We start from the raw sequence: 22,558 nt of genomic DNA on the forward strand, positions 1-22,558 counted from the left end.
TGATATTATAGTAGACTCCTTAAAAGTCTGCTTCTAAATGTGTATGAGATCTCTTATAAAGGACTGTAAGTCATAGGTAATGTCCATCTCTCAAATGGCTACAAGCATAGCTACTTAGTGCTAGTGCTTATAAGGCTAGAAAACCCCTATGTCTAATGGCTGTAAAACGTGTGTAAGATGTAAGGGGACTAACATACCTAGCTGAAACACATGAGTATATCGTGCCTGCACAGGCATCCCTACTGTAGGTCATACAGTATTATCTCGTTAAGTCGATACACGATTAGTCGATTTTCTAGATAACTCGATAACTAGATCCTTCTATTTGTCATACAAATCATGATACACACAATATTAAGTCCCTTTTCCTTATTATCGACTTAAACTAATTACTGGACTACTCTTAGAATACCTTCAAAATGCCTTCGAAAAAGCTCTATTCTATGACTCTCGAACAGCGAAAGCCCTCCAAACCTAGCATCGATCTCACCATCCAAAACCTACACAAAAGGCTACTATATAGTGGTTCCTCGAGCAATACAATCGTCAACTTAGCCAATCTACAGTCTTAGCTAGAATCCCTTAGCTCTCGATTTTCAGACCTTGACGATACTCCTAATACTCTGGAAACAAACAGCTCTAAATCTCAGCGTCACCGCGCTTTCACCTAGCCTGAATTAGAAGCTGCTCTTTACGACTACCAGAGGCTTATTAAAGAGCGTGGCGGTATTACAACTACAGAAATCTTACAATCAAAGGCAAAGATTATCTAGAATCAGCTACCACAATACTGTGGACTACCTACGCTAGAATTTAGCTACAGATGAATCGTAAAGTTTCGACAACGGCATAATATATTATATTGAACTCTACACAGCGAAGCTAGATCTATTAGTGTCACTGCAGAAGAACAAATGAAGGCTATACAAACTATTGCAGGGGAGTTTTTATAGGACAATATTTACAACATGGATGAGACTGGGCTTTACTAGAGGATGAGCCCTTTAAAGGGCTTTACAACATGATCAATTCTAGGACAGAAGAAGGACATAGCACGCATATTAGTAGCCATTTGTGTTAATGCTGCTAGAACAGATCGACTTCAAGAAGAAAAGTAGGAAGGTGAGGCTAATCCTCATAATATACAGCTTGCACACTTAGTGGTTCCTTGTAACCTTGGTGGCTACTATAGTTGCCTGTTGCCTGTTGCCTGAGCAGCAATCGTAACAGATGTAGGGGCAATGGGTGGGGTTTAGACGTGGAATAAGAAGGCTTAGATGAATCAATTTGTTATGGCAGATTGGCTAAATGCTTTCTATACTCATATTGTATGTCACGTTCTATACTGCTTACAATGGATAACTTCTCAGCCCATATTGCTGTAGTGGAATCGATGCCTCCTCCTCTAAACATATGAATTATCTAGCTTCTGTAAGGATGCCTCCTTACACGGGGTGCATTCGGACCCCTAAGGGGACGCGCAGTAGATAACATAGTAGTACAGCAACATAGGGGTTGGAGTCGGGGTCGATTCGGATTACCGACTAAGTAGTACCGAGGGTACGCTAAGCTTGATTAGAGTCGGACCCGAGACGGATATTTAAGGGGTAGGAAGCTGTAAGCTCCCCCTTTATCTTTTTTGTATCCTTCGTAGTAGACCTATAGGATAGAATACAGCATCACCTCCGACTCGCACTCCCATATGCACCTACGGAGAGCCGTATTCCCTGTGTCCTTACATTATACAAAAAAGATCACGCTTGCCGGGGACGGCCGTACCTAAATAATATCCCACAACCGGAACGACTCAGGAGAACTGTCGAAACACCACCGACCGCGACTCGGTGACATTTCGAAGTAGAGACCTGATGACTCCAAATAGCCGTGACCCCAGAGAACTCACGGACAGCCAGTGGATCAGGGTTTGATCCTGCAGAGCAAGCTGGTAAAGTCGCAGACGCGTTGGCGCCGAATAGGATACGAGATCCTAAAGAACCCCCTCAAGCACAGAGGCAATTGTGAACAAGAGTGTTGATAGCTACGAGCTACCGGAAGTCAAACTCTTCCGTATCGACTGCGACTCGATACACCCCCGAATCAAGATGTCGCGCAAGACGACACAAAACCCACCACCCGACAATGACGGTCAACCGCTACGAATGACAACTAGGCAAACCGCCACAGCGGGCACGACCGCAGGGCCATCCGAAAGCCCCCCGGATCGCATAGCGAACCTCGAGAACGAGATGCGGGAGCTCAAGGCGATGGTAGCCAGCCTCGTAGCTAGCCAGACCCGAATACCGTCTACGCCACCACTGGCTGCCGACGCCCCAGTGCGCACCATTGAGGCCGATGAAGACGAACAGCCTGCACCGACAATGCGAAACACGCCCGGTACCGTTCGACTGCCACCTGTCGACAATGCGCGCTCTCCTTCAATCCCGGGTCTACCCCGACAGTACACCGTGGACCCTCCGAACCGTTACAAGAAATCCACCATCTCTGAGAAGATTACGCCGCTCAGCGATGGGATAGAACATACCTTTATGCAATGGAGCGCGTCCATTCGGGACCGACTTGTAGTCAATGAGGACCACTACCCTACCGACGTCTCGAGAAGAGCGTTGATATGGGGAACTACGACCGGCCTGGCAAAGAAATATCTGGAACCCCAATACCTATCGGATACGCATGGCTTCCAGAGCGCAGACGAAATGATGGACCTATTAGGATCATATTACCTTACGGGTAATGAGACCGAACAGGCCCGGAACGAATTCGACGATATGCAGATGGGCGAAAAGGGTCACTTACACGAAACCTTCCCCGAGTTCAAAGCCCGCTTCCAAAGTGCGGCGATTACGGGACAAGTATCACAATCGGAGTGGTTTCGGTATATGTGGAACAAGCTCACACCGCAATTCCGCAGCCGCGTGGCGGTCGTGAAGGACCAATGGAAAGGCGATTACCTCACCATGGTCCGAGCCTTAACCGCCTTCGACCAAGAGCGACGCAGGAACGGCGAGTTGAGCTCCCAGTCCAAGAGCGGCGAGTCGAGCTTCCCAGGACGGGCCCGCCTCGGCTCATCCAGGTTCCCGCCTGTGGAGGCCGCCAAGACCCAACCACCGAAGACGACAAGAAGTCCGTTGGGTTCCTTCCAGAGGACTCCTTTCATACCCACCGCCCCCAAGCCGGACATAACAGGTCGCGTGCGGACCGCCGTGCCGGCTGCGTCTGGAAACTGTTTCAAATGCGGGAAGCCCGGTCATTTCCAGGACAGGTGCCCGCTCAACCCCACAGTCAAAGAGATTGACCGCGAAGCCCCTGAACCCGAAGAGCAGTGGGAGGAGGCAGTCGAACTCCAATCGGATGCGTCCCTGGAGGAAAACGACGAGGCCTAGGGAAAGGCTCCTTCCTAGGTCTACGCAAATGTGATCTGCAAGATCTCGACCTACAAGAACTCTTGGGCGGAACCCAGTTCTTAGTCGACACGACGCTGAGTCTGAACGGACTCGGTGTGCAAACGAAGGCTCTCGCAGACACAGGAGCAAACGGATACCTCGTCATCAACAAGCCCTTCGCGCTACGACTGTCGAAGGCGCGTCATACGGAAACTGCCCTACTCTGTACCCATACGTGGTTTTCAGCGAAAAATCCAAAGTCACGTATCGGAGTATATTCGGTTGCACTTAACAGTCGAAGGACGCCGAATATATAACTGCCCCTTTGTGCTCCTGGACCTCGGAGCGCAAGATGTGATAATTGGGAGGAAGCTTTTCAGCCGCTTCCGAATACTACTCGACTCTGCAAAGAGCCGGCTAGTATGGCCAAAGGAGTACCCGCCAACTCCTAGCTGGAGCAAGGAGATCACCTTGCCCTACCACTCGCGCGAAACGTCCATTCGACATCCGGCACACCAGTCGGATGCGAATCGTAGGGATGCCGCCATCCAACATGAAGACAGACGCCGCGCAGGCGGACGCCCGATGGAAATGAAAGTGATAATTTCGGACTACGAAGAAATCACCGACTCCCCACCGAGCACACCTCGGAAGGAGGAGGATCCTCCGTCACGACCACCGAAGAGGACGCCAACGCATGGGTTTGCACCGGTGCAGATCTGCGAGATTAGTGCGAATGCCTTCTATCATGAGATGATGCGGAGCGACGCCGAGTTCTTCCAGGCTAGTATATATGAAATTGATCAGATCCTTCGGCAGAGAGAATCGGAAGAGGACAACGAGACGACATCACTCATCCAGGAGAAGCTCCCGTTTGTGCATCGAAACTATGCCGACGTCTTCTCGAAGTCGGAATCAGATCGCCTTCCACCACACCGCATATACGATCACAGGATACAGCTCGAGGCCCCCTTACCAAACGCCTTTTCACCGCTCTACCGACAAAGCACCGAGGAGCTAAAGGCTACTAAGCAATACCTGTTGGAGCACCTCGACAAGGGCTTCATCGCCAATAGCGATAGCCCCTTTGCGTCGCCTATACTATTCGTTAAGAAAGCGGATGGGAAACTGAGATTTTGTATCGACTACCGGAAGCTGAATGGCCTCACTCGTAACGACCCATATCCCATTCCGCGCATCGATGAATTGCTCGGCCGGGTGTCAAAAGCGAAGATCTTCACGAAGCTCGACATCCGACAAGCTTTCCATCGTATACGGATGCATCCCGACTCTGAAGAGTACACGACCTTTCGGACTCGTTACGGATCCTACAAATGTAAAGTGCTACCGTTTGGCCTAACCAACGGTCCCGCAACCTATCAGAGGTACATGAACGACGTTCTCATGTCGTACTTGGATGATTTCTGTACTGCCTACCTAGACGACATCCTAATATACTCCGAAGACCCTTCGGAACACGTAGATCATGTACATAAAGTCTTACAGCGACTACGAGAAGCCGGACTCCAAGCCGACATTAAGAAATGCGAGTTTGACGTTACCCGTACGAAGTACCTGGGTTACATACTGACCACTTCCGGGGTGGAAGCGGACCCTGATAAGATCGAACCACTCCGTAACTGGATCAGACCAACCACCGTCACCGGTGTAAAGTCTTACCTAGGCTTCTGTGGCTTCTACCGCCAGTTCATACGGAACTTCGGGAAAATAGCCAAGCCCCTAACCACTATCACAAGCCCCTCGGAGCCGTTCCTATGGACTGAGGAGTGTGAGAACGCTTTTGAGGAATTGCGACGACAACTCTTAACAGTCCAGGCACTTCACCACTTCGACCCCGAATTGCCTACGAAGCTGGAGACCGATTCCTCAGACGGAGTCGTCGCCGGCGTGCTATCACAGGAGCACCCGGACAAGCTCTGGTACCCAGTAAGCTTCTATAGCCACGTACTAACCGGCCACGAGATCAACTGGGAGATCCACGACAAAGAACTGTTCGCAATCGTGAAAGCGTTCGCGAAATGGAGACCCGAGTTGGCTTCGGTGACACACCGGGTGGACGTCTATACGGACCACCGATCGCTGGAATACTTCATGACCACGAAGGTTCTCACCGCGAAGCAGGTACGGTGGATGGAGCTACTCTCCGACTTCAACTTCCACATTACGTATACGGCAGGTAAGAATAACCAGAAGGCGGATATTCTAAGCCGAAGAGGCCAAGACCTCGTAATGCAGCAAAAAGTCAAGTTAGACAGTCGTGCGAGGGTGTTACTTGGCCCAGCCCGCCTACACCCCCATATCAGTGCCGAGTTGGCCGACAGTTATGTAGCATCGATTAATGCCATCGACCCCCTGAAAACGCAGATGCCCTTCGATCTGATTGAGGCACTATGCGTAGGCAACCGGAAGTCGTTCGCCGAGACACGCGCGAAACAACCCCTACCGGATGGGTACGCCCTAGCCGACCAACTCCTCCTGTACAAAGACCGCCTATGTGTGAACCGTCACACAGAGCTTTGTACGAAACTCATCCGGGAGGCACACGACCAAGTGTCGACCGCACACCCAAGTGGCAGGAAGACCTACCAGTTGCTCGCCCCAAAGTATCATTGGGTCGGTATGGAAGCGGACTGCTCATGGTACGTACGCAATTGCATGACATGCCGCCTATCGCACACCAATGTCACGAAGCAACAGGGTTTCCTTCACCCCCTACCGGTCCCCGACTACCCTATGCAACACCTTACGATGGACTTTAAGGAGTTCCCCAGGGACAAGCACGGATACGACAGCATCCTAGTGTTCATGGACCGCCTCGGGAAGAGTTCGGTAACCATACAGTGCCACAAGACTACGGATGCACGGCAAATGGCGCAGCTATTCATCGAATGGATTTATCGATTCGGACATACCCCGGTGTCGATCATTAGTGATCGCGGACCCCAATTCGTGTCGTCCTTCTGGCACGAGTTCTGCCGGATCATCGGCGTCAAGATCAAGCTGTCGACGGCTTATCATAAGCAGACCGACGGACAGACGGAAATCATGAACCGATATATCGATCAGAGACTGCGCCCATTCGTATCCTATTACCAGGATAATTGGAGCGAGCTCATCCCTATCATGGATCGGGTCCAGATGACGCTCCCTCACGCATCGATCGGGATGACCCCGTATCGACTCAAGTACGGAACGGATCCCCGTACCAGTTGGGATTGGAACACACCAAAGGGAACCACCCCCGAGAAACTCTGAACCAAGACGAAGCTAAGGAGGTGGCTACTCGTATGCACACCGCCTGGGAATACGCCAAAAGAAATATGGCGAAAGCGCAAGAAGAGATGTCAAGGCATGCTAATCGACGCCGAAGAGCTGTCGATTGGAGCGTAGGAGACAAGGTCTACCTCTCGACGAAGAATCTCAAAAATACCCGTCCTAGCCGTAAGCTAGGGCAACAATGGGTCGGACCGTATACGGTATTGGAACAGGTCGGTCACACATTCCGATTACGACTACCCACTGGGTCTCAAATACACGATGTATTCTCGCCGGACGTACTCATTAAAGCTCCGAGTAACCCCTTACCTGGGCAAGCACCACCAGAGCCTAGCAGCGAAGTCATTAACGGCCTAGAAGAATGGCAAGTGGAAAAGATCCTCGCCGTGAGACTTCGCCGCCGGCAGCTACAATACCAGGTGAGCTGGGTAGGATTTGACCCCGACCCGGAGTGGTACCCGGCAGCCAATTTCGAGAACTCTCCGCTCAAGCTTCGAGAGTTCCACACGGAATACCCCAACCTACCAGGACCGCCGAAGGACTTACCCGGATGGATCACGGCATGGGAGACGGGCGGGCCAAGCTACGGTCACGGAAGGCACGGCAAAGCAGAAAAAACAGACTCGTTGCTACCCACGAATCTAAACTAAATACCCTCTGAGCCAGGGCACACTCGTCCCGGGCTCTTGCGGGAGCCACCCTTCCCAAACGTCCCACCGGCGTCGCAACAAGCGGCTACCACCATGTGAGACGAAGGGTCGAAGCGACCCCACGCGAAGAGCCCAGCCCGAGTTCCCTCCGACACAGAGTCTCATCCAATGGGCGCGGAGAACGTCCCCTCCGCCGCCTCATCCCCATCTTCCTCCCCCCTCTTTCTCTTCTGGCCGCGGGGCCCCGCCGCCACGGCCACGGACACCTTGTCCACCGCCGCCACCACCGACTTCCCCACCCCCTTCAGGGAGGACTCCAGGCCCTCCAGCAAGGAGCCCTGCCCCTCGAGGAGCGCGGCCGTATCCCTCCCCACCGCCGTCACCGCCTGGCGGACACGCTTCACAGCGTCAGTTCCAAAACAAGACATAACACAAGGGGTAGACTTACGCGCAGGCCGTCCTCGACGGCGTTGCGGAGAGCCATGCTCTCCATGTAGGCCGAAGCCTCGGCCGGAGAGCGAAACTTCGGCATATTGGCGGCCGTGAGGTTGGCCACCCGAACTGCCTCCGCGGCAGCAGCCTTCGCGGCGGCGGGATCAGGGTTGGTTGACGTTTCGGCGTCGACAATCGCCTGGTATTCGTCGGCTAGGAACCAGGCCATCTATCCCCACAAGGTCAGCCACAGAAACCAAAACACGAGGCCGTAGGCCACCCGACAACTCACCGGAACACAATTGGCCTTTTGGCCCACACAGTGGTTGCATTTGGAGCTCGAGGCGCTCCAAACACAGTCGTGGGCGGGCTCGCCCGCTCCCACCTTCGCCTTGCGGCGGACGCAGCGCATGCACAAAGTGCGGAAGGCTGCAGTAAGGGCCCCGGGAGGAGGGGGCACCGGCATCGTCGCGGAATGGGTTCCTACGGAACCGTCAGCCAAGCCACAGGAGTTATCACCCGCGCGTCGACGCGCAACCATCACCTACGCGATCGTCTGGGTATTGGTTTTGTTTCTATGAAACAATCAGTTAGTATACAATATTCGAACAGACGGGGCCACTTACTGTTCTCGGGAGGGGGGTTCGTGAGCGTTGTTGTGGTAAAAGAAGCTTCGAAATGTGGGCGGAACCGGTTGCTTCATAACATCCGCTTACAACAATGAATCTCTGAGACGGATTAGCGCGCGCACAGTAACTGAGAAATTCGCGACGCTTACTGCTACCCTCGGACACCTCACGGGGTGTATTCGGACCTGCCTAAATACCCTTTATTACGATTAAAGCACCACTCCCAATTTACGCATTCAGCCATACGTTTCCCATAACAAAGACTACGGTTAGGGCCTACACTCGGACACTCCTCGGTCGCGATACTATGCCACGTGCATTGAGGACAAAGCACTTCCTTAAGGCGGGGGGTAATGTAAGGATGCCTCCTTACATGGGGTGCATTCGGACCCCTAAGGGGACGCGCAGTAGATAACATAGTAGTACAGCAACATAGGGGTTGGAGTCGGGGTCGATTCGGATTACCGACTAAGTAGTACCGAGGGTACGCTAAGCTTGATTAGAGTCGGACCCGAGACGGATATTTAAGGGGTAGGAAGCTGTAAGCTCCCCCTTTATCTTTTTTGTATCCTTCGTAGTAGACCTATAGGATAGAATACAGCATCACCTCCGACTCGCACTCCCATATGCACCTACGGAGAGCCGTATTCCCTGTGTCCTTACAGCTTCCTCTAAATGTGACTAGTTGATATCAACCTCTTAATCAAGGTATTATAGCCTCTTTAAAAAGCTATTTGTAACGCTGACTTCTAAACGATAGAAGACACAGAGGTTCTCTTGCGTAAAGGTTTACTTATCAGAGGAGGCAGGGGATCAGACACAAAGGCTTCAAGTAACACGTTACTAGTATATAACAAATACTGTATTGAGTTGAGCACGAAGCTCCTATCTAAGGAAATACTATCTACTTATATAGTGGCGTCGTGCCTAGTGGACTCTTGGGAACTCACTCGAGTCCTCAGAGTCCTGGACTCTTAGGACTCTTCTCATCATCCTGCGAGTCCATCACGTGCCTAGTGGACTCCTGGGAACTCACTCGAGTCCTCGGAGTCCTGGACTCTTAGGACTCTTCTCATCATCCTGCGAGTCCGTCACGTGATACTTTCGGAACTACTATTCCCCGCTGCCCCTCCAGGTACCAGGGCCGGTCTCATGCGACCTCCCTCCTTCCTGTCCTGTAGTTGGCCAGCCTTCTTGTTCCGTCGTAACACTATTATCATCAGCAATGGCTCGAGTTCATACTCGAATCTTTTAGCAACAAGCTAGATCCAATCAAAACAATGACAATAAACTTTGCAATTCTCTAGCTTATTCGATCATGGCATCACGACATTACAAATACGACTATCTACAATTGCTTTCGAAAAACTCTTTTATGCCTAATACAGCTTCCTATACCCTCCAAGTTCTGATTGAGTTCTCAGAATCTGAGAATCAGTGTGTTAAATAGTATGAACCCATATACTGCCAAGCACTTCTCCTGATATCATAGAGTCTGAGCGGGTCCCAAATAGGAAAATTTGGGATAAATAAACATTGTGTTACTGAGGTTATTATCATGTTGGTAGAGCAACTATCATGCACGTGCTTTATGCTGCATGTGCATTCCTTGGCAGTATACGGGTTCATACTATTTAACACACTGCTGAGGATAGTGGCATCACGGATCCAGCATCATTTTTGCGCTCTTTAGAGCGCGTGGAGAGGCAATTAGTGGCCAAACAGGCCAATGACTTGGTTTAAGGCACGTTGGATGGATGGATGGTAGCTAAGGGGCTACTTCGGGTCTACTTCGGATCACTTTCTAACTCGATATTACTATAACTCGATATATTTATGCATGACCAATTACATCGACTTAACGAGATAATACTGTAATACTCTGCCCGCCTCCGCGCCTCCCGAGGTGATCTGGTAGGACTGGAAACCCATCACCCCGGTAGCGCACGTGTTGTCATATACGTTTCTAGACTGTGTTGCACCTGTGCAGCCTGGCCCGCTGTAGAGTTGTAGCACGGCTCCCTCTACTATCATGGTGTTCGCGATTAGCGCTGCGATGAAAGACTTGATGTTCATCTTCGTAAAGTATGTTATAATGTTCCTTTCGTCTGGTTGCGAAGTGAGTATGGTTGGTGAATTGCGGTTGGATATTCGTCCGCCAGCGCAAGGCCACAAGGGATACCTGCTACTACCTGCAGTAATTTAGGCGGCTTGAGAGAAGACCGGTATACGTGGCTGCAAATGATGGTCCAGAGCATCGTCGGACGGGAAAGATGGGATTGAGGTCCAGGGGAAATTCTGCTTCGCCTCGCTCGCTTGGAGCTTAGTGAGAGAATCTTGTAAGAATTGGAAGGAGGCATAGATTGCACCGATATTAATAAATTCAGCGTCTTTGAGCCGGAGCGTTCAGTCACCAAAGAAGATAGCTGATTGGTGGCAGTTCCTGTGGCATGTATCCAACATCGCGGGCCCTACACACCCGCCCCTGGCAGCCACATCCGCCTTCCCGCATCCCGACCCGCTGGTTTTCGTGTGATTTTAGTGGCGCCGCGAAAGAGCAGCGATGTAGGGACAAAGTGTTAAGCCCGTAGCAAAAACTCATTTCTTGCTTCTGACTGGCCTGCACTTTCTACTGACAACCTCAAGGTCAAGAGTCTCTGGAATGTGACTTATGACTTAAATCACCCAGTCGAGTGTAGCCTTTCCTATTTTCCCAAAGGCCTTTTGCGCTTCGCACGACGCCAATAGCCGTGACTGCTATTGAGGCCACAAATCCAATGATCACAAGAGAAGTAATGACCAAGTTATCTCCAATCCATTTGAATAGCAGATTATCCCAATTATCCCAGGTACCTCCTCGAGTTTGGGTGAAAAATACCCAAGGGGATGCTCCTGGTCGGCCGTCCATGATAATCCGAGCAAGAACCGGCTTATCCTTTGGTAGTTGGCGATGATATTTCTCCCAGATTTCCGTCTCGAACCATTGGCCTGTTGCGTAGCTAATAGTAAGGTATGGTAGAGGGTAGTTCCAGGCGTAGGAGATGATAGATTCAGTCATTAGTACCCAATAAGGGTGATTCGCTTCGCCGCCGAGGATGTTGTTACTTAGAGCTCCACATCCACCGTCAGTAACCCAGGCCGGATAATAGCGCAATGGCTCTAAACTCGCCGTACATCCCTGAGAAGAATTATTAAAACTTGACGCATTACCCAAGTTTAGCGAAGGCAAGCTTACATTGTCGAGGTCGATATAAATGCCTCCGAAATGGCGTATAGCAAAGTATCGAAGGGCGTCGATCTTCTGAACTGGGTACTTGAACTTGTCGTAGGTTGGCAGAAACCAAGGGTATTCTTCAGCAAGGAACTCGCGCGATGTCTTCTCTGTCCAGAGCTGAAATTCGAGTCAGCAGGTATTACTTCTCGACAGCGTCACTCCGCACTTGCTGAAGACAGTACTTGCCCGATTTTCCCAATTCTCGTTGAAATCAAGACAAGTTTGCCGAGTCTCTTTCCAGTCAGAAGGGAGAGCTTCGTTGTTAGGATCTGTCCAATTGTGAAATATTTGATGAATTATGCGAGGGATCGTAGGCCGCCTCTTCACGTCATCCGTGACGGCGTGGTGAGCTTGAGCGACTTCCTCTTGAGTTAGTGCAATGCCGGCATGGTCAGAGAACAAATGAACAAAGAAAGCGATGCGAAAAGCCAGGCAGATAAATAGGAAGAAAGCAAGAGCACGAAGACCAAATCGGAAAAGATTCGGCATTGTTATTGAGCATGCTCTGAGTAAACATCCGAAGTGCTTATATGTGCTCACTTCGAGCCCCACTTAAAGGGGCGTGATTGATTGATTGGTTTATTCATAATTTACACGGTTCAAAGCCGCCCATCGGCGGAGGGCAGCTACCTTACCAGCGCACAGGCTATTTCCAGTACGGTATGGCCGCAGTAGGGTCGCCGTCGCCAAGGAAATTGTGGTCGCACTACGACCAACCACGCCAGCCACAGTCGCGCGACGGTCGCGCGGCCAAAACGGTAGCAAGTTTGTTGACCGTTCATGTTTATGACCGTAGTTAGTATGTAGTGTAGTATAACAGCGTTTTTGGACTTATTGTGATGAAGCCGGCGACGGTTTGGCCGCCATGTATTCCCCCCCAAAACGGTGATCTCGGCGAAGCCATCATAGCTGCCAGCGACAGAACCATGCCTGATGACTGTCGTGCTATGGTCGGCGAGCCCGCCGACAGTAACAAAACGGTAGCAATACTGCCTAGGGCTCGGCACGGATGACCAATTTATCCGTCAAATCCGTGCATCCGTGAATATGAATACAAATTGTTAGATTCCAAAAAGTATGAGTATGAATATGAATACAAATTATGATTTTTACTAACGGATACGGATGCCAATCCATTCAATCCGCGGATTGAACGAATTAGATAGACTGTAGTTAGAAACTGAATTCATTGAGGTCATAGAATGCAGCCCTAGCCTCTAACGCCCCCCTTTACTCAAATCCCTCTCCCACATCGCACGAAGTAGTGTTAGAGTCCTCATAGTTTCACTACTTAGACTATGCCGACGTAAACCTAATAAGTCTGTATTTTGGTTGAAAAGGCGCTCACAACTAACCTCTGTAATGGGAATTGCAAGGAAATCGCGTGCAATACGTGCCATTAGCGGATATTCTCCCTTATGAGAATCCCACCGCTTTAGGAGCCAATCAGTTGACTTTGCATCACTAACAGCCACTGGTGGTGAATCAAGATATATATCAATATCAGACACCTTCACTGTGGTCTTCTTTTTGCCAAAGCGCTCAAGCATACGCTTATATGGATATAGCTCGGGTTGAGATGTCATTGTCTTCGGATTGAGTAATGGTGGGAGTACCAGCTCATCGCTCAGAGGAGGAGTTGAATAACGATCATGAAGGTAGGTCCGTATTTGCTCCTTGACAACATTTGTCGCATCTTCGTCTTCAAATTCCTCTTTCAGCATCTCAAATTTGAGTTGTGGATCAAGCATCATCGCAATGTAATGAATATTTGACCCATGTGTCATACTGACATTCGTTGCACTCAGTTTGCTATCAAACTCAAGAGCAAACTTAGAAATCTCCTCCTCAAACCTACAAGTCACTATACATATTTTGGCTTGTCACACCAACAACAAGAGCAATACTACTCAACGATTGCTACAACCCTCTATGATTCATTACACGTCATTGCTCCTTAGTTACTGGGCCGATATGACCACATAGCATATCTCTACAACCCTCTATGATTCATTACATGACATCACTCCTTAGTTACTGGGCTAATACTACACATGACATATCTCTATCAACTAGAGGCCTAGGAACATGAACGATAGCTCCAAAAGCTTCTACAACCCTCTATGATTCATTACACGTCATCGCTCCTTAGTTACCCACAATATTGGTTAAGTTATGACATAATTTGTCTATAGGGGTACTCTGACCTTGGACCTCCTTTCACTTCCTATAGGCTAGGAACCTAGGAGATGGTTCTATGGGATTCTCTTACGTCGACTACAGTTACCAAGCCTGGTTAGTCATGGAAAGTCTTGGAAAATGAGAGAACTACACTCCTTTAGCATAAATAGGATTGCCCTTTCCTTAAGAAAGGGCAAGCAGACAATACAGTAAATCGACTATCACATACTTCCACGTCTTTTCCAAGCTTCCAAGCATTCATCTTGTTTGTTACTCCTTGTTTCTGAAAAGTCAGTGAGGTGTTAACCTCTTGACTTACCCCTGAGTTCCCAGACTCAACATTTGTTGCAACTTGTCTGAACCACTTCACTACATCACACACCTGATTGCTGCGTTGTGGAATAGTCTAAGCTACAACCCTTTGGCTCTGTTTCCTAAGACAGTGTGTTGTCTTAGTAAATTCATCCCTTCCTTGGGTGGCTAGATTTGATGCTGGATCCATGATGCCACTATTCTCAGATTCTGAGAACTCAATCAAACTTGGAGGGCTTGTACAGTGTTCTGTGTGGTGAGCACAGGATGCTGGGGCTCCTCATCATCATCATCTTAAGCATCGGAAACCTGTATATATGGAGCCATCGCCTCCTGTAGAATTGTGTCCTCATCTAAGCCTCCCTCCACCTCTTGTATTCCCTCCTCTGCTGGATTCAAAAAGTTCGAAAGGTCCATAGCATCTGATATATGACCAGCTTGTTGTACTCGAGTATATAAGTCGTTTAGAACAGGGAGTGGGTGTATAGGAAGCTGTATTGGGCGTAAAAGAATCGTGCTTTTTCGAAAGCAATTCGAATTGCTAACCTGGCAGGAGTTTGAGGAGGTGCAATAGTGCAACAAGGCGAGGGATTGTCGGCGAAAGTATAAACGAGTAATGCTTGAGACTTCAAACTTTGTTGACTTGACTTATGTGAGAATGCGTATCTTAAACATCCTCGAGGGGAAATGCCGCAGCTTTATAGAAAGGAGTTGTCCAAAGTGGACGCTGGATCACATACAGAGAGAAAACATTGCCGACTGTTGCAGTCCTTGGATGTCGACGACTCCTTACATGCTTCACCTTAACGCAATTGCCACATCTAGTATATAGTACAGCAACAACAGGGTTTGATCTAGGGTCAACGCATGCCACGTCAGTGCACCAACTTCAATGCTAGCCATCTTTGATAGCCTGCATATGTCTGCCTAGTTTCTGATAGATGTGACTGACGGTGCCTGCTTGGTCGTCCTGGAGGCATAGGCACTTGTAGATTGTGGCGCGCTCTATCCATTTGCCATCTCGTACTGTCAACAATTGGCTTTCCTTTGTGACTGGTTCACATTTTCACGTGGAGATCAGAGATTCAAACCAGAGAAACCTTTTTTCCAAATTACAGATGCTGAAACACTGCACAGTCTCTTAGCGCCCGGCCTTCAGTTCATTCACAATTTTGACACTAATGATAGTTTATATTCTCATAAAGTTTAAAAGATGCTTACAGTTTGCGCAGTGTCTCGAGATAGGGTTCCACAGAATAATCGTGCGTGGGAGAGTATCTTATATAATGCGTATGCGGTTGTGAATAACATAATCACACCAACGACCGGCGGCCCCACTTTATCTACTGTATTCGAGATACTGGATTCTCTGGTGTGTCTCTGGCGATGTGACTCTTCGTCGTAAATGATTTCTTGCGGGCGCTGTTGTTATACCGTTATCTTGGAAGTTGGAAGGGTCGATTTATGCGTTTGTGGTTGTTTTGGCTGCACAGGCTGGAAATGTGGAATGGAGCTGTCGAAGAGAGAGAGGCTTTATAAAGTCTACCCTGACGCTAATTTATTTAAACTTTTAGGTTGTATGGCTCCGTCCGTTCGAGAATACACTAATTTGGGCGACATACGATCGTGGGGGTCATTTGAGTCTAAATGTCATACTCCGCCATATCATGATAAAGCTCGCAATATAGTACAAAAATAGCACGTATGATTAAAAAAGCTTGCAAAATATATATTAAAATTCTATTGTATGTGATATAGCAAGTTAACAATGCCCTCTCCATGAGCAAATAGGCCTCTGAAAAGCATATGCACGGTGCCGTCATAAAATACTGCACCGAATGAGCAATCAGCTTTGTATAATTTTGAAATCCCCCTACGGATGTCGTTGTAGTTTCGCTCTCACTATCATCGCTGTGTATCCATCGCTAACAAAGCAAACCAACTTAGTCCAGTGCGCCAATGGGTAATCATCGCTCAAAAAACAGACCAAAAAACAGACCAAAAATCGTATCGTCTCGCATCTCATCCTCGGCAGCATGAACCAAAGCACATATCTAAAAGAGATTATGTCAGCATATATCGACGATAATAGGAAGGACAAGTCACCTGGGTTTCCTCCAGTGCGGACGGCCCTTGGCTTCTTCACTGCCACAACCTTCTCAGCTGGAATGAGGTTCAAGACGGAATCGGTATCTCCGCGGTCAGCGTTGAACAGGGAAACACGGACCTTCTGCCAGATGGCCTGAGGAAAGTGTCCCGAGGTGTTCTTGTTGTATTGAGAGGTATAACGCGCCATTTTTGATATGGTGGGGTTGAAATAGCTCTGTGTGTGGTATGTGGGGTTGAGGTTGTCAGCGTTTGAGGTGGCAATGGGTCTCTCCGTGGATGTGGGAGGTAGGTAGCTTTATACTGTGAACGTTAGCCATGTGAACCGCAAGCAAGTGCCTCACGGGTATGCGAGTGAAAGAAAATGCAGTGTTTGTCCAAAACGGATATGCTATGGGAACAAAGCACTTGGCATGAGAGATGAGTCTTACTGTCCAAAACGGATATGCTCTGGGAACAAAGCACTTGGCATGAGGGATGAGTCTTACAGGATTCGGCGGGATAGTCTCACGGGGGAGATTTGTACATTTGTTTGGTTGGCGATCTGCCGCTGGAGCTTGGACGGCCTCGTGCAGAAGGGTTACACTGTTTGCTAAAAGGCACCACTCGACGGGTAAGTGTGTGTACCACCGGTTGTGATGTGGGGACGACTAGCTTTTCAAGTGAAAAAGGTCTGGTCGTGGGAATACAGAGTGATTAGTTTTCTTTGTTGGTTGTTTGTATTTGGATAGTAATCGGTTGAGGTTATAATGGTTTTCAGTAATCACATATTGGCAGGAACTATCGAAGCATTTATACTTGATTTCGCTTTTTGTATGATTCGTAAATGCCAAGGGCATATGATTGATAACTTATTGATAACTACGAAAATCCAACTGCCAAGACCGAACATTGCTTGTTGTTTACACACATGCTATAAATCCACTGTTGTTATAGGTTCAAGCAATTATTGCCGAGCCTAGCCACCGTCATGCGAAAGCCGTGGGCCTCGGCAGGATAGAGCGGCATTGTCAGCCGAGTAGCCTCAGAGAAAATCCGAGAATAAATTCTTTCTTTGGGTAGGTGAATTATAACTGGTATTGGCAAGATAATGTAATCAAAAGCGGAATCCCAAATAGCAAGTCAAATTGTCAAATCCGTCGTGATATTCGGGTTGCACCGCCGCTAATATCTTTATATAAGGTACGACGTCACTTTTCTATTCTAAGCAGGGTGGGGCGCCACCAGAATTCCTTGCTGATAGGCTCCTTGGCAAACCTTCACTCCCACCTCTAACGGAAGCCGTTGGGATAAGGCAAAACGACAACATCAATTCCTCATAACGACCGATTTCATAGCACAACTCAGCTATGATTCTCCGCGCAGTCTTTGCTACGAGCGTGCTGCTCATATCGTCGTCGAATGCAGCAATTAACCTCGCATTGGTTGGGACATGGTCATCCAAGTCCGCCAAGGTGATGACAGGGCCGGTATGGTCGCACCAACTGTAAATTATCCGATGAGCAAGGCTTATATTTCATCTACAGGGCTTCTATAATCCCGTAAATGACAGCTTCATCGAGCCATCCCACGCGGGCATTTCATACTCCTTCACTGCGGATGGCTTCTACGAATCAGCGTACTACCGCGCAGTCTCCAATCGTATGTTCCCCTCCCCCCAGCCACATCGCAAACTAACCCCTCTCCAGCAACCAGCCCTAACTGCCCCAAAGCGCTCCTCCAGTTCCAACATGGCACTTTCACCGAGAACGCCAACGGCTCTCTGAGCCTAAACCCCATCGCCGTCGACGGGCGGCAGCAGCTCTCCGACCCCTGCAAGAACTCAAAGAACTCGGAGTACTCGCGCTACCACCAGCCGGAGCTGATGATGAAGTACGAGGCGAAAATAGACGACTACAAGAAGACCAATCGCCTTGACCTGTACCAGTTTGACGGCACGCCCATCCAGCCGCTGTATCAGGCGTATAGCCCGCCTATGATGCTACCGACGGTGACGATGAACCCAACCGACAAAGCTGACGCTGCGAAGGAGACGGGTGCCAAGGTGAAGAGGGGTGAGGGATTGGCGGAGAGCTTACTCGAGCCACTGAACAAGGACGCCAAGCACATTAAACGACATGTGTCCGGGGCGATGGATGTGAATTCGCCGTCCGGTATGGCGAATTCGGTGTGGTGGGCCGGTGTTGGGATGACGCTTCTTGGAGGTGCGGCGTATCTGTTATGATTATGAGGGGTTGGATGGGTTGGGTGACATTTAGACTGGGCGAACAGACGGCGTATATATAGACTTGGAGAGACTTGCACAAGAGGAGGATGCTGGATGGAAGATATTATTTGTAACGATAGAAGTATAAATTAAGCATTGAACAAACTCATGCTGCTACGCTATTCAAAACATTGATCCCAATGTCCATCGTGTTGTGGGAATGTCAAACTATCAACGAATGCGCCTAATTTGCAGCGTCCAAGGCTATCGACGCCGCAATTTTGAAGGGGTATCACACGGTCATTAATCAGGACTCTCACGAGCTCCTCGTCTTGCCCTCCACAGCGCATCTTCTCAAAATACGCACGGGCTCCAAACGGCACCATCCGGCTCGTCGAATAACCATTAGTCTCGTCTATGGTCTGCAAGTTCTCCTTATCCAACGCCTTCGTGCCATTGAGAAGTCCAAGCGCTGCGTAGATGGCCATCATGTCGTTGTCATGGCTGAAATCCGCAAACATTGTTGTATTCTTGTCGATGGGGAATGTTTTATGTGAGCCGTCCAGGGTGGAATTCGTGCTGGTGTGGTCAACAACAGGGCTGTTCGTCAGCCGTGCAACGAGCTCGTTCGCAAATCCGACACCTTGCGTAGGCCCCATGGGGTTCCCTTGTGCGAATCCATAGAATTTGCCTAGTGATTGATAGTACTCGTAAGAGCGCCACTCGGACGTGGTGAAGATATGGCAGAAGGGCGACAGAGGCGCCTCATACTGGCTAGGCACATCATCAGGATCAACAGTGCCAAAAGGACACACATCCATCAGGTATATGATCTCTCTCGAAGTCAAGTTGACACCCTTCAGATCCTCGTTGATGCGGGCCTGAATTGGCGGGACAAAGGTCGCCGCGAACACGGATTGGGCATCTAAGCCACCGTGGGAGAATGGTCCTGACTCGAAGGAGGTGCAGAGGTCATGGCTCAGAGTGTTGTTGAAGTCAGGACGCTCGGGAATTAGGAGGGCAGGGTAACCCTCGTCGTAGTCTGGCCCAATATGCTCAGGGTCCTCCTGTCGTGCTATTTCAAAGCCTTCCATCCACCAAAGAGCAGAGGCCATCATACGATCTTGGTCGGTACTTCGTATGAAGGGGATTGTATCTTTGGCCAGAGACTGATAGCGCTGATAATGTTTGTATCCCATGTTAGTCAGCTGCTGTATGCCCACAATAGTTAACTTGTCGGCGGCGCTTCTCCATTTATAGGATCTAAGAAACTCGTATTTCCCCTCAAGCTTCCCCTCAATGTTCCCGACAGTTGTGAGGACATGACCAACAAGTTTCTTGTACAGGATCGCCTTTGTGAACGTAGGATATCTGGCACCGTGACGAGCCAGCATTTGAACGAATGTTATTTCGCAAGATGCTGGGGTGTCTGCCGATATTTCAGAAGGCACTGTGAAATAAGGGGAGTATTGGCCCCAATGGTGTGAGATCTCAGGGTGGCATTGATAGCCATTGTTAATTTCACCCGCCACCGTACGCTGGCAGGGAAGTGTATGATCCCCGGGGCGAGATCGCGCCCAGCTGTTCTTCTGTTAGTATGCCACTGAAGACAATCCGCTCCAATATCAAGAAAGGGCTCGTCGATGTTGTTCTGAACATGTATGCACCACTTGACAGCAATAAGACAAGACGCCCAAAGAGATTCAGACTTACGCAACAGCTGCTGCAATGATCAGTAAAAAGGTTAAGCAGATTATAACAATTGTCAATATTATTGTCGCGGCCCTCTTCCTTGCGGTGCCAGGGGCTTCCTCTTCCTCCTCAGCGACTGGTTGTTGCGTTGGTTCAGCATCGCCATCTTCGGTCAATACAGGCTCATAGCCCGGCCTCGCCGCTGCATCTCGGAAAAAGGACGTCATCTCGAGACTGTATTAATTAACAAAGGTTTTTAAGATACTGCCTGCCAGGCTTGGTGTTTTCGATGGAGGTGGAGTCGACCTGGTCGTCTGATATCGTGCCGACGCCGTAACACCAAGTGTAACCGCAGGCGGCTGAGCAGCAGGTGATTATTCAGAGGGACGATAACATATAATGTACTGAATAGAAATATATGCCGATACCGTCGCAATGATTTCTATTTAGTAGAGGTTAACTTGAACAACGTCGCCGCATGGATCGAAACGGGGGTTCCAAATGGCAGGGTTTCGCAAAGCGTTCGCTGTATCGACAAGTCACGCATCTTTGTTATCATCCAACCAAAAGGCCACACGCGCTTGGCGCCAACTTTTCGATCTGAGTCGCCACAGCAAAAATACTACAGTCTGCCATTTGATCGTATGATCATTATGTATATGGGCAACACAGCTATTCTGAACTTAGTAGAAGCAATGGAGTATATTCAAGACTTCTTTAATGTAATATACAGTCTAGCCCTCGTTGTTCCCATAGCGTAGAGAACCTGCCCTCTAATTCATACCTATGTTATATCTATAAGCGGCTGATAATGGCACCAGCGTACTCGTGGGTCTTGGCCGTTCCGTGAAGATCTCCGGTCAAGGTCTTGCCCTCTGCAAGAGTCTCAAAAATGGCCTTCTCGATGCGCACGGCTTGCTCCTCAAGACCCATGTGTCTCAACATCATGATGGAGCTGAGAAGAAGTGCGGTTGGGTTGGCAAGACCCTTGCCCGCGATATCCGGGGCGGATCCGTGAACAGCCTCGAAGATGGAGCACTCATCACCAATGTTGGCAGATGGAGTAAGACCAAGACCACCGATAAGTCCAGCGCAGGTATCGGAGAGAATGTCTCCGTAAAGGTTGGGCATGACCAACACCTTATCGTTGTATGGGGTTGGGTCGGTAACAATCTTCAGGCAGGTGTTGTCGATAAGCTCGGCATCAAATTCGACGGCTGGGAAGTCCTTGGCGACTCTCTGGGCAGTGGAAAGGAAAAGACCATCGCTCATCTTCATGATGGTGGCCTTGTGGACGGCGCGGACCTTTAGCTTGCCTATTTCCTCAGCGTACTGGAAAGCGTATTTGCAGACACGCTCAGACGCCTCTCTTGTGATGAGCTTGATGCTCTGCACAACACCGTCAATAACGACGTGCTCAATGCCGGAGTATTCTCCCTCGGTGTTCTCTCTGATGAGAACGGTATCCACACCATCGTATGGGGTCTTAAATCCCGCAATAGAGCGGCAGGGACGCACGTTGGCGAAGAGGTTGAATGTACGGCGGAGGGTGAGGTTCAGGGAGACGTGGCCCTTGCCAATGGGTGTCTGAATATGTTTAGCAACTTGTATGTAATAATTGGTCGGTATCCTTACGGCAAGCGGTCCCTTGAGGGCAACCTTGTTCCTCTCAATGCTCTCAATAGTCTCGTCGGGAATAACAGTCTTGCCATCCTTCAGTCGAGGAGTAACATCGACGGGCTCCCATTTAATTGGTGTCTACAATCATGTCAGTCTCATTCCGTGGTGGAAGAAATGGCGCAAATCGTACATTAGCAGCCTTGAAGATGTCCTTCACTGACTGGGCAATCTCTGGGCCGATACCGTCACCCTCAATCAAACTGACAGTGTAAAGTCCCTGTCAAATCGTTAGTCAAATATCTTATTACCATCCTATGTCGATTCCAATCGGTCGGCTTGATGGCATGTCGCAATGTATTCAAGAAGTGACGCGAAATTGACGCAATTCGGGGTAGCATACATCAGATCCCTTCTTTCCGTGGAACTTTGCGACTTTGTCATGAGTGCTGGCGCCCGCAGCATATGTTCGTGTCTGGTAATTCAGCTGGTTAGTAGGTGGGACTCCAATTTGCTTATCAATTGGGGTAATTTGGAGTTCAAACCTGAAGAGAGGATAGCATAGCAACACCATTTGCACGAAGGCATTGGCGGCGCGCTGGCGCGGCAATGGACCGGATAGCAAGCATCTTGAAATATCACAGAGAGAATGCCGCTCTCGCGCGAATGCAAGATTGTTGGAGAGAGATAGGTTTGGTGAGGGCGAACTGGAGTTTCTTGCAACATGCGCCAAGATTTCAGGCGAAAGCCTTGCACTACCG

At 49.4% G+C, this 22,558-nt stretch overlaps 5 protein-coding genes across 5 annotated transcripts; 1 reads left to right on the top strand and 4 right to left on the bottom strand.

Annotated features, from left to right (window-relative positions):
- Positions 1-10,226: 10,226 nt before the first annotated feature.
- VC83_02082 (uncharacterized protein) lies at positions 10,227-12,614 on the bottom strand. The gene is made up of 3 exons (XM_024465752.1): positions 11,870-12,614; positions 11,645-11,800; positions 10,227-11,587 (listed from the first exon to the last, which is right to left on the bottom strand). Exons 1-3 carry the CDS (start codon positions 12,170-12,172, stop codon positions 11,057-11,059), a joined length of 990 nt encoding a protein of 329 aa, XP_024326565.1. The 5' UTR covers positions 12,173-12,614; the 3' UTR covers positions 10,227-11,056.
- A 3,277-nt stretch (positions 12,615-15,891) lies between these two features.
- VC83_02084 (uncharacterized protein) lies at positions 15,892-16,924 on the bottom strand. Its single transcript, XM_024465753.1, has 2 exons — positions 16,809-16,924; positions 15,892-16,585 (listed from the first exon to the last, which is right to left on the bottom strand). The coding sequence occupies exon 2, from the start codon at positions 16,470-16,472 to the stop codon at positions 16,050-16,052; it is 423 nt and encodes a 140-aa protein (XP_024326571.1). The 5' UTR covers positions 16,473-16,585; positions 16,809-16,924; the 3' UTR covers positions 15,892-16,049.
- Positions 16,925-17,361: 437 nt separating this feature from the next.
- ROT1 (Reversal of tor2 lethality) lies at positions 17,362-18,622 on the top strand. The gene is made up of 3 exons (XM_024465754.1): positions 17,362-17,751; positions 17,809-17,923; positions 17,971-18,622. The coding sequence occupies exons 1-3, from the start codon at positions 17,632-17,634 to the stop codon at positions 18,504-18,506; spliced, it is 771 nt and encodes a 256-aa protein (XP_024326570.1). The 5' UTR covers positions 17,362-17,631; the 3' UTR covers positions 18,507-18,622.
- VC83_02086 (uncharacterized protein) lies at positions 18,623-20,656 on the bottom strand. The gene is made up of 2 exons (XM_024465755.1): positions 20,202-20,656; positions 18,623-20,069 (listed from the first exon to the last, which is right to left on the bottom strand). Exons 1-2 carry the CDS (start codon positions 20,405-20,407, stop codon positions 18,668-18,670), a joined length of 1,608 nt encoding a protein of 535 aa, XP_024326569.1. The 5' UTR covers positions 20,408-20,656; the 3' UTR covers positions 18,623-18,667.
- Positions 20,657-22,500, bottom strand: IDH2 (NAD-dependent isocitrate dehydrogenase). Its single transcript, XM_024465756.1, has 5 exons — positions 22,343-22,500; positions 22,201-22,272; positions 21,991-22,077; positions 21,816-21,938; positions 20,657-21,767 (listed from the first exon to the last, which is right to left on the bottom strand). The coding sequence occupies exons 1-5, from the start codon at positions 22,424-22,426 to the stop codon at positions 20,976-20,978; spliced, it is 1,158 nt and encodes a 385-aa protein (XP_024326568.1). The 5' UTR covers positions 22,427-22,500; the 3' UTR covers positions 20,657-20,975.
- Between the last annotated feature and the right edge of the window lie 58 nt (positions 22,501-22,558).

This window comes from Pseudogymnoascus destructans (assembly GCF_001641265.1).
Source record: "Pseudogymnoascus destructans isolate 20631-21 unplaced genomic scaffold scaffold_4, whole genome shotgun sequence".
NCBI classification, from domain to species: domain Eukaryota; kingdom Fungi; phylum Ascomycota; class Leotiomycetes; order Thelebolales; family Thelebolaceae; genus Pseudogymnoascus; species Pseudogymnoascus destructans.

Bases quoted from the DNA above. Each gene is read 5' to 3' on its own strand.
- VC83_02082 (XM_024465752.1), bottom strand. From the start codon at position 12,172: ATGCCGAATCTTTTCCGATTTGGTCTTCGTGCTCTTGCTTTCTTCCTA. The intron at 11,801-11,869 runs GCAAGTACTGTC...CTCGAATTTCAG, and splicing joins ACGAGAATTGGGAAAATCGG to CTCTGGACAGAGAAGACATC. The intron at 11,588-11,644 runs GTAAGCTTGCCT...AATTCTTCTCAG, and splicing joins TTTATATCGACCTCGACAAT to GGATGTACGGCGAGTTTAGA.
- VC83_02084 (XM_024465753.1), bottom strand. From the start codon at position 16,472: ATGGCGCGTTATACCTCTCAATACAACAAGAACACCTCGGGACACTTT.
- ROT1 (XM_024465754.1), top strand. From the start codon at position 17,632: ATGATTCTCCGCGCAGTCTTTGCTACGAGCGTGCTGCTCATATCGTCG. The intron at 17,752-17,808 runs GTATGGTCGCAC...TTTCATCTACAG, and splicing joins CCAAGGTGATGACAGGGCCG to GGCTTCTATAATCCCGTAAA. The intron at 17,924-17,970 runs GTATGTTCCCCT...ACCCCTCTCCAG, and splicing joins CTACCGCGCAGTCTCCAATC to CAACCAGCCCTAACTGCCCC.
- VC83_02086 (XM_024465755.1), bottom strand. From the start codon at position 20,407: ATGACGTCCTTTTTCCGAGATGCAGCGGCGAGGCCGGGCTATGAGCCT. The intron at 20,070-20,201 runs GTAAGTCTGAAT...ACAGAAGAACAG, and splicing joins ATCATTGCAGCAGCTGTTGC to CTGGGCGCGATCTCGCCCCG.
- IDH2 (XM_024465756.1), bottom strand. From the start codon at position 22,426: ATGCTTGCTATCCGGTCCATTGCCGCGCCAGCGCGCCGCCAATGCCTT. The intron at 22,078-22,200 runs GTATGCTACCCC...ACGATTTGACAG, and splicing joins ACGGAAAGAAGGGATCTGAT to GGACTTTACACTGTCAGTTT. The intron at 21,768-21,815 runs GTAAGGATACCG...AAACATATTCAG, and splicing joins CCCTCAAGGGACCGCTTGCC to ACACCCATTGGCAAGGGCCA.